Here is a 10,037-nt window from a genome sequence, read left to right as displayed (position 1 = left end):
CTAAGTTGCCTTTGAACTCTATTTATGTACATTTATCCTGTGTGTACATAAATGTGAACACATGCCATAGCATGTATGTGAAATTTCGATGGTGACTTGCAGGGGGTGGTTCTCTTTGTCTACCATGTAGATTTCAGGGATCAAACTACCTTTATCCCATTTAGCCATCTTGTCAGCCCTGGTCTTGAACTCTTGGTTCCTCGCCTTAGCCTCCCCAGTGTTGGGATACAGGCATGCATCATCATACCTGGCGCTGTTATTCTGTGTGTGTGAGTGGCTTGCCTGCAGAGGACAGAAGAGGGTATTGGATGGATACCCTAAAACTAGAGTTGTGGGTGATTGTGAACCACTATATGGGGGTTGGGAACAGAATCAAGTCCTCTGTAAGACTAACAAGAGCTTTGAGCCACTGAGTCATCTCTCCAACCCCTATGGTTTCATATTTAATGTCTGAAACTGTTTGGTTTGAAAGTGCTTTTGGTAGAAAGAGTAAGTACTGGGGATGGAGAGATGGCTCAGAGGTTAAGAGCACTGCCTGCTCTTCCAAAAGTCCTGAGTTCAATTCCCAGCAACCACATGGTGCTTCACAACCATCTGTAATGAAATCTGGTGCCCCCTTCTGGCTTGTAGGCATACATGCAGGCAGAACACTATATATAATAAATAAATCCTTGAAAAATTAAAAAGGCAAAGTTCTATGGCCTATGTAAATTGCTCCCTCATCTGCACCCTTCTTGTCCTCACTCCTCATGTGTGAGCAAAGACTTCTTAACCTTAACAGTTTGGAGTAGAGACCCCACACACATGCATAACTGGTGGTCTCTGATTTCAAGTGACCTCAAGTCCCCAGCTGGGATCTTTGTGCTATCCGAGGAGCTCAGAAGATGGCTCAGTGGTTAAGAGCATTGCCTGCTCTTCCAAAGGTCCTGAGTTCAATTCCCAGCAACCACATGGTGGCTCACAACCATCTGTAATGAGGTCTGGCGCCCTCTTCTGGCCTGTAGGCATACAGACAGAACATTGTACACTAAATAAATATTTTTTTAAAAAAAAAGGAAATAAAATCCGTTGAGGCAGGACTGGGGAAGAAAGAGTCAAGCTGCCTGTCAGCCTACGCCTGTGTAGAAACGTAAACCCGACAATTCATCCCGGGTCGGGCATACAGAAGAGCTGAAACGTGCTAGAACGTCTGTGCTCTGCAGGGGCTCACAGTGTTGCCCAGCAACAGGGACGGTGACTAGCAGGTGAGCTCATGTGACTGCCCTGTAGATTTTCAGGCATATTCTACAGCGGGAGTTCTCAGGACTGTACCAGCCCCTTTCCAGAAAGTTCACAGAGTGGTGCTACGGTCCTGTCCGGGTTTCACTGTACGATTTGTCCTCCGTGGACAGCTGGGAGAAGAACTCGGTGCTGGAAATCATTGCCTTTCACTGCAAGAGCCCGGTAAGCCCATGGTCTGCCTAGAGATTCTGGCAAAGGGCAAGCCCTCCTTCACGTAGTACAGGGCTGGAACGGAGGAGTGTGGGAGGCACCTTTCAGGGATCCTGGGTCTGGAAACCCATTCCCCATTGCTCCTCTCCATCTCCCTTAGCCCTTGCATGAAGCCTGCTGTGAAGTGGGGGCTTGTCGTACCATCTAGCCAGCCGCGCCCTTCCCACATTGTGCTTTCGCTTCTCCCTCTCCCACCCCAGCACCGGCACCGCATGGTGGTTTTAGAGCCCCTGAACAAGCTTCTGCAGGAGAAATGGGAGCGGCTCATCCCGAGATTCTTCTTCAACTTCGCCTGTTACTTGGTCTACATGTTCATCTTCACCATTGTTGCCTACCACCAACCTTCCCTGGAGAAGGCAAGAACTGGGTGGGGCCATCCTGGGGCACCCCTGCTCGAAGCAACCCTGAGGTGAAAAGTGGAAGCATCCCATCCTACCACAGCTGACACTGAGGGCTAGGCGGCCTGAGGGATAAGACCCTGAGCTCTTCTGGAAAGAGTCCCCCAGGGTAAAGACAGCAATGATAGCGAATTCTTCCTGAGTGCTTGCCAGATGTGCGTCAGTAGTCTAAGTGGTCAGCATCTGTTGACTAATGATGGCTCACACCAACCTCTGGGGTGAAGGGCTGCCATTCTCAGTTTCCTACCGAGGGAAGGGAGAGGCATGGAAAGGTTAAGTGCATTATCTAAGGTAATAAAAACTCTCAGTGATAGAGATGATCTGAGCCCAGAAAATATGGCTCCAAACCCAGTACTAATAATTGTTCTATGCTTCTAAGGGACTGGAACCAGGGCCTTTCCCCAGAGCCCATGTCCTCTCTGATGCTCAGTGGCCTCTCCACAGCGCAGGCTCAGAATTGTGTCTTAACCTAGATGTCTTTGGACGGCTAGCCGTTGGGGATGGGACCCAAGACTCTAGGTCTGATGGGAGTGTCTGTCTCTTTAGCCAGCTGTTCCCTCATCAAAAGCGACTTTTGGGGAATCCATGCTGCTGCTGGGCCACATCCTGATTCTGCTTGGGGGTATTTACCTCTTACTGGGCCAGGTAAGGACACCTTCCTATTTCCCCAGCCTGTGTAGCTCCCAGTCAACTGAAGCAAGACAGGACTTTACAGGGAGTTAACTATACTCTCTTCACTGCTGGAGAAACAAACCCCCACACCGGCCAGGACCATCAGCCCAGGGGTGGCCCCACCCACAATGGACTGGGCCCTCCTCCACCAATCACTAGTTAAGAAAATGCCCTACATACAGGCTTGCCTGCCTACAGCTCCATTACGGAGGCATTTCCTTAGTTAGTGTTCCTTCCTCTCAGATGGCTCTGGCTTATGTCAAGTTGACATAAAACTGTCCAGCGCAAGCTACATATTGAGAGGGAGGGAGGGAGGCTAACGATTTAGTCCCTGGGGTGGTGTTCACCAGGTTCCTAAACACTTGTGAAGCAAGTCGGGGGAGCTGCAATCCAGGCCACAGGGGTGTTCTGGCTGCACTCAGAACTGAAGAGCAAGGGTCACCCTCTGACCTCTCTCTCCCCACAGCTGTGGTACTTTTGGCGCCGCCGTCTGTTCATCTGGATCTCATTCATCGACAGCTACTTTGAAATCCTCTTGTACGTGAGTCTCCTTTCCTATACTGTCTCTGACGCCTGGGCGTGGCAGGTGTGGTAGAGAGCTCCAAGCTGGTTGTAGAGACCAGGACTCAAGACTCCAAGCTGTTCTAGGGGGCAAGGATGGGAGTGTGCACCAGACCTGAGAACCCTGGGTGTGGCGAGCTTGGCTGGGCCCTTTCACGTCCCCATCTTTGTAGAACCTGTTTCCATGTAGCGTTCCAATTTTTGAAGACATTCTCTGATTCAGGTATCATTTTTACAAGTGGGAAGCCCAGAGCATAAGTAAATAACTTGCCCAGGGTGCAGCAGGCTATGATTGATCTAGCTCCAGACAGACGGAGTCCACCAGAGGTGGTAGAGGCAGTCAATGGTGGCTGCTGCCAAGTGGCCTGGAGGTTGATCCACATCTTCTCCCAGCCTTGTCCAGGCTCTGCTCACGGTGCTGTCCCAGGTGCTGCGTTTCGTGGAGACTGAATGGTACCTGCCTCTGCTGGTGTCGTCCCTGGTGCTGGGCTGGCTGAACCTGCTTTATTACACACGTGGCTTCCAGCACACAGGCATCTACAGTGTCATGATCCAGAAGGTGAGAGATGAGGGCTGACCAAGTACAGTTAGACTAGGGCGGCCTGGACACCACCTCCCAGTAGGACTCCTTTTGGCCCCATGAGGCAGGAGCTATCCTCGACAGCTAATCTGAGCAGAAGAGAGTTTGCCTAACACTACTGCAGGTGTAGGCGTGCATTCCTGGATGTCTTCACACATATGCAGATGCATATATATACGTTTGTTGGTAGGTGTCCACATAGGAACATGGCCATCTTTCATAAAGGAGCAGATCATATTCATATGCATTTATCCATGTCTGAACCATGGGACATGAGGCCATCTACATCAGTTTGCACCCATTTCTTTCACAAGTGTTTAGGAGTGCCCACTGTGGTCCTGGCTCTGTCCTAAGCATTGGGATCACAGCAGTGACAAAACAAAGAACTTCCTCTTTTGACGTTGATGTTCCTGTGTGGGGAATGAAATTGCTAGGGAAACAGTCCAGGATGTTGCTGACCACAGAAGAAACACACAGGACAGTACTATGGAGAGGAACTGTGGCAGATGGTACTTTAGAGGGTTGGTGCGCAAAACCTTTTGCTGTTGTTGTTTTTTCTCAAGACAAAACCCTTTCTAAAGAGGAATTTTTGTTTTGTTTTGTTGAAACAGCGTTTCTCTGTGTAGTCCTGGCTGTCCTGGAACTCGCTCTGTAGACCAGGCTGGTCTCAAACTCACTGAGATCCTCCTGCCTCTGCCTCCCGAGTGCTGGGATTAAAGCCGTGCACCACCACTGCCTGGCTGGGAGTGTTTAAGTTTTCTTTTTATACAATGCAGAGGGTGGGACCCGGACCCTCATACGATCTAGCAAGCACTTTACCACTGAGCTAGACCCACAGTCGTTAGTGGTGGTCTGGAAGAATGAGTCAGTCACCTCAGAGTGGAGGAGGAAGCGTCCTCTTCAGAGGGAACAGTAAAAGGGAAGGCAAAGAGCCAGAACCAGCAGCGAGTGCTTGAGACAGCCAGGAGACAGCCGTGGAGACAGCAATGCCAAGGAGCTCCAGTGTGGGGAGGGAGTAGGTGGCTGGAGGTGCCTGGGGTTTTAAAATTCTGGTGAAAGAGGGGTTGGAGAAATGGCTCAGCAGTTAGAATCAAAGTCAGGCTCACATGCCTGCGGGCAAGCACTTTCACCCACTTTCATCTGAGCTGGAGGCAGATTCTTTGAAAAGCTCCCACAGCTCAGAATGACCTATGTTTGTGCAGACACAGTCTGTGAGAGGGAACCCGACTTCCGGGGGAGGGGGGGAGGTTGGTATGCCGTGGGTCACTCACCCAGTCTTCCTTCCCCTTGGGCTTGTGTGTTCCAGGTCATTCTTCGCGACCTGCTCCGATTCCTGCTGGTCTACTTAGTCTTCCTTTTCGGCTTCGCTGTAGGTAAAGACTCTTCTAGCCATTGAGCGTGTGTGTTCCTGTGTAGTGCCTGCCTGTGTGCGCATGAGGGTCTGTGAATGTACGTGTATGCACACAGAGAGACCTGAGCAGGATACCGGGTGTCTTCTGCTATTGTTCTCTGTCTTATTGCCTTGAGACAGCATCTCTTACTGAAATGGAAGCTTGCTGGTTTTTGATTAGCATGGTCAGGGAGTGCTAGGAATCTGCCTGTCTCTGTCCTGTAATGCTGGGGTTTTAGCCACGTATGACTTTAAAATTTTTAAATTACATTTATTTGTGTGTGTGTTGGGGGCGATCAGGAGACAACTTATGAGAAGGTGATTATTTTTCTTCCATCAGAAAAATGGGGATCAAATACAGGTCATCAGATTTGGAGGCAAACACCCTAATTCCATGAGCCATCTTGCCAGCCTATGCCCAGCTTTTTGCCTGGGTGCTGGAGATTCAAACACAGGACCTCATGTTGGCAACACAAGCACCTTTACCCACTGAGCCATCTCCCCCGTCCAGATGCCCCTTCTTGCAGCTGCCCTGCAGCCTGCCTGCCTGTCTCCCAGACTGAGACCCTCCCTTTCCCTTACCCACAGCCCTAGTGAGCTTGAGCCGGGAGGCCCAAAGCCCTAAAGCCCCTGCCGGTAACAACGCCACAGTGACAGCACAGCCTGTGGCAGGCCAGGAAGAGGAGGAGGTCCCTTACGGGGGCATTCTGGATGCTTCACTGGAGCTCTTCAAGTTCACTATCGGGATGGGCGAGCTGGCCTTCCAGGAGCAGCTGCGCTTTCGCGGGGTGGTGCTGCTGTTACTGTTGGCCTATGTTCTTCTCACCTATGTTCTGCTGCTCAACATGCTCATTGCCCTCATGAGCGAGACTGTCAACAGTGTTGCCACTGACAGCTGGAGCATCTGGAAGCTGCAGGTACTGCCCGTGAGGCGCTCCTCTCTCACCCTTGGGACCTTGCTGAGGGCCCAGCACCCAGTCACATGAGCTCAGCCCAGCCAGACCAACCTCTAGATTGCAGCCATTCATTGCATTGTAGGGTTGTTAAAAGGATCATATGAGCTCAGGAATATGAAGCATTCAGGATAGTGCCTGGCACATTGAAGGTGCTCACTGAGTCAGTTATCATGATCCGTTGGCATTATTATGGAGACAGAGTTTCACGATGTATCACTGATTGGCCTCCAACTCACAGCAACCCCCTACCTCAGGCTTGTGAGTGCAGGGATTACTTCAGTCTTCTGAGTGCAGTGAGTCACCATGCCTGAATATCAGGTGTGTCTTGAATGCCTATACTGGTAGGGTTATGTAGGACAAGCCCCACAGAGAATAAGACAAAGGCCCCTCCTGAGCTCCACATATGTAAAATATAGTTAGACTGATGTGGGTGGAGGGGAGAGATTGGAGGTCTCTCCAATGACATCCCCCCACTACAGAAGCATTAGACGTGTCTTACTTGATGAAAGAAAGGCTGTGTAGGTTTTGGCCAGGGAGAGCCTTGCCCTGGAGGTTGGATTCCGCTGCCATGTTATTGCTGTCCTTGGACCATTTCCTCCTTGAGACTCAAGTGGTGGCTGGGATGCCCTGGCATGTGTGCGACTGGGCATGCCCGTGAGAGAGGGGATATGGTCTGGAGTCTGACGTGCAGAAGAACAAATCACTGTTGAGTATTCCTTATGTGTATGCCACCAACACCACCCGAGGTGTCTTTCCCTTAGTTTATAGATGGGGAAACTGACATTCCGAGAGGACTAGACCCTTATGCCCACAAGAAATCAGAGATTGCAAAGCTAGATTCAAGCTCACATGATATATATATATATATATATATATATACATACACATACATACATACATATGTATATATACACACACATATATATGTATATATATATATTCATTCTGTAAAGTTCTGTGAGGGCATCTTTTTCCCTTGCTCTGGGTGCTTCTTTCTCCAGGCAGGGTACCAGGACATTTTGTTTCCTTTGTCCCCAGAAAGCCATCTCTGTCTTGGAGATGGAGAATGGTTACTGGTGGTGCAGGAGGAAGAGGCATCGCTCAGGGAGGCTGCTGAAAGTCGGCACCAGATGGGACGGTGTCCCCGATGAGCGCTGGTGCTTCAGGTGAGCAAAGTGGGCAGGACGGGGCGGGGCCTGGATAGCCCAGGAGAGTGAGGAGAACCAGAGTACTCTACCTGGGCAGGTAAGATCAGGGATGCTGGATCTAAGAGACACAGACCCCACTCCCTGGCCCCACTGCTGCCGCCTGTGCATTAGCCTGTCTAACCCTGCCATACCAGCGGTGTAAACTTAAAGTCCCTCCCTGGTGAGTCCTGACTTCTATCAGGCCAAGGAGTCAGTACTCTGGAGTTACTGTGGCTACCCTCATCCGTAGCTCTTCCAGTCTGATCTTGGAGCTATATCCCCTTCCATGGAAACCAAGCTTTTCAGTGTTCAGAGAAGAGGGAATCGTCATGACAGGGAATGTGGTACCTAATGTCCGGTCACAGCTGACACCTTTACAGGCAGCAGCTGAGCAGGGGAGAAGATGAGGGCCGTATTTGTGACAAGTAGCCACAAAAGAGCCCAGAACCTGAAGCCCAAAGATATACCTGATCAGTCAGGTGGTGGTGGCGCACACCTGTAACCCCAGCAATTAGGAGGCAGAGGCAGGAGTATCTCAGTGAGTTTGAGACCAGCCTGGTCTACAAAGTGAGCTCCAGGACAGCCAGGGCCACACAGAGAAACCCTGTCTCAAAAAAAGACAAAAAAAACAAAAAAACCAAAAAAAACAAAAAACCAACCAAACAAAAAGATACACCTAATCTCACTCCCTTGCCTCTGGTTGCTCTGAGAAACCCAGACACTGAGAACAGTTGGAGAGAAGGGCACCTCTCCATCCACGTACACGTCTGACCTTAGGGACTGTATGTCATCTCAGAGTCACAAGGACAGAACTTGTAGGATGTGGGTGGACCTATGCCTTGTTAGAGAAGGGCAGAAACAAAGAAAACAAAACCGTCTTCCTCATCGTACAGTCCCGTGGGAGAAGGGAGGTGAGCCCTCCCAAGGGCAAAGGCTGCTAGGCACTGCAAGCTTCCCTGAACTTAGAGCTGTTTTGTCAACTGCAGGGTGGAGGAGGTGAACTGGGCTGCGTGGGAGAAGACACTCCCCACCTTGTCTGAGGATCCGTCAGGGGCGAACAGCCCTGGTGAGTAGGCTTGGGACCAGCCCTTGCCCTGGTTCTTGTGAGCGTGTGCTGTGGGGTTGCAGGCAACACAGCCTTTGAGAGGCCAGGGTGGGACTCAGCCCTGCAGTGTGGCTGCTCTGCAGCTGTGCCCACACCTGCTTCTCCCGTAGGGACTGGTGCCTCAGTTCCTCTCTGTGGCAGGTGCCCTGCTGGCCTGTTAGGGGAAAGATTCTCAGCTTACATGAAGTACGCTCTGCCTATCTACCTCACTCTGGCCTCTCCGCTGTCTTCTCTGTCCATCCCTCCTACCGGATCCTGACGTCCTTGGCCTCTCGGCCATCCCCTTACCCTTGCACCTCTGTACCCACTGCGAGATGTCTCAGTAGCTACAACATGTACCTCCACCTTCAGACAAAGCTTTCTGCTTCAGGCCTGTCCCACTCCATTCTGGCTAAAGTAGACAAGGGCTTCACAGGCCCCAACTACACAGCTCCCGAAGGCACAAATAGTCTTCAGTGTGGAGCTCAAGGCCCTGAGCTGTTGTTTGACTCATTCCTCAGGGTTCTATCAACATGGTGGCCATTCACACTGCGATACTCTTTGTTCTTTGTTTCCCTGACACCTTCTTGTCTCTCTGTGCTCTCCTCTTCTCAGGGTGTCCCTACCCACCCCGACACTAAAGAAGGGTTACCTCTTTCCCTATTTTTCAGTATGTCTCGGGTCTTCCAGTTTCTGATAGAGCCTGTCAGCTCTGGGGGCTTTTGCGTTCCTGTGGTGAGACCGTGATTAGCCCGAGGAAGGGGTTCAGGAGATTCTGGTAGCAGGAACAAAGCAGGGAGACGAGACTGCAGGATCGACCGTTATACTCAGAACATGGCAGGCTTTCTTGTTCCCCTGGCACCTACTGCTTGGGATGCACCAAGGGCAAAGCCACAGTGTTCCTTATTCTGTTCACAGGTTATGAAAAGAACCCAACCTCTAAACCTGGGAAGAGCCCCACCACAGAGGAAGATCACCTGCCCCTCCAGGTCCTCCAGTCCCACTGATGGCCCAGATGCGGCAGAAGGCTGGAACGGCAGAGTAGGGAACCCTTCTGGCCTCCCCTACTAGCTCTGAGGCTACTGAATTTTGGTGGAAATATAAATATTTTTGGCATAACTAAGTGTTCTAGAAGTATTATTTGAACAAAATCACAGGGGCCTGGCACCTGGTGATATGTGCTTGTGTCTCTAAGTGCCCACCTAGCTCAGGGGCTAGTCTGCTCAGAAACCTCACTGGCTGGCTACACCTCAGTTCCAGCCCAGTCCTCTTGCATGTGGCAGGCTGAGAGCTGGGTGCGAATGAAGCCACTTTCCCACCTGGAGGACGGCTAAGTCTCTGCTAAGCGCTGGATTGTTACTCTTTCACACACCTGGGCTTCAGTTTCCCCCTCCCTCAATGACTCTTTGCAGGAAAGCCAGAGAGGCCTTCTTGAGACAGAAGACAGGCAAGTCACCTCTGAACTCTGAAAGCCCGAGAGAAGTATCCCCAGCCTTGCACGTTTTTGCCGTGATTCCCAGACTCCCCTTCTCCCCCCTACACCTTATGCTTCTAGGGGAATTTGATGAAAAGTCCTTAGTACTTTCTCTTCATCATTCACGAAGCCTGAAGGGCCTCACGTTCGACTCTGACTTGGCATTTGTAGGTGTTTCTATGACCTGAAACTCCCAGAAGGAAGAGAGCAAGGGGAGAGCAGCACCTACGTTAAAGATTCAAGG

The 10,037-nt window shown here is 51.0% G+C and overlaps 1 protein-coding gene across 3 annotated transcripts in view; it reads left to right on the top strand.

Moving 5' to 3' along the window:
* Positions 1-9,432, top strand: part of Trpv2 (transient receptor potential cation channel subfamily V member 2) — a 21,229-nt gene extending 11,797 nt beyond the window's left edge. For all 3 annotated transcript variants that reach the window (XM_005349885.3, XM_026780800.1, XM_026780801.1), the window contains exons 6-15: positions 1,270-1,443; positions 1,692-1,847; positions 2,436-2,534; positions 3,028-3,098; positions 3,516-3,681; positions 5,009-5,075; positions 5,681-6,009; positions 7,087-7,214; positions 8,222-8,301; positions 9,238-9,432. In XM_005349885.3, the coding sequence (XP_005349942.1) occupies positions 1,270-1,443; positions 1,692-1,847; positions 2,436-2,534; positions 3,028-3,098; positions 3,516-3,681; positions 5,009-5,075; positions 5,681-6,009; positions 7,087-7,214; positions 8,222-8,301; positions 9,238-9,326 (1,359 nt within the window). In that variant the 3' untranslated portion in view covers positions 9,327-9,432. The remainder of the gene's footprint in view (positions 1-1,269; positions 1,444-1,691; positions 1,848-2,435; positions 2,535-3,027; positions 3,099-3,515; positions 3,682-5,008; positions 5,076-5,680; positions 6,010-7,086; positions 7,215-8,221; positions 8,302-9,237) is intronic.
* Positions 9,433-10,037: the final 605 nt, after the last annotated feature.

This window comes from Microtus ochrogaster, chromosome 7 (genome assembly GCF_000317375.1).
Source record: "Microtus ochrogaster isolate Prairie Vole_2 chromosome 7, MicOch1.0, whole genome shotgun sequence".
NCBI lineage: Eukaryota > Metazoa > Chordata > Mammalia > Rodentia > Cricetidae > Microtus > Microtus ochrogaster.
This window is presented reverse-complemented; position numbering and strand designations above follow the sequence as displayed.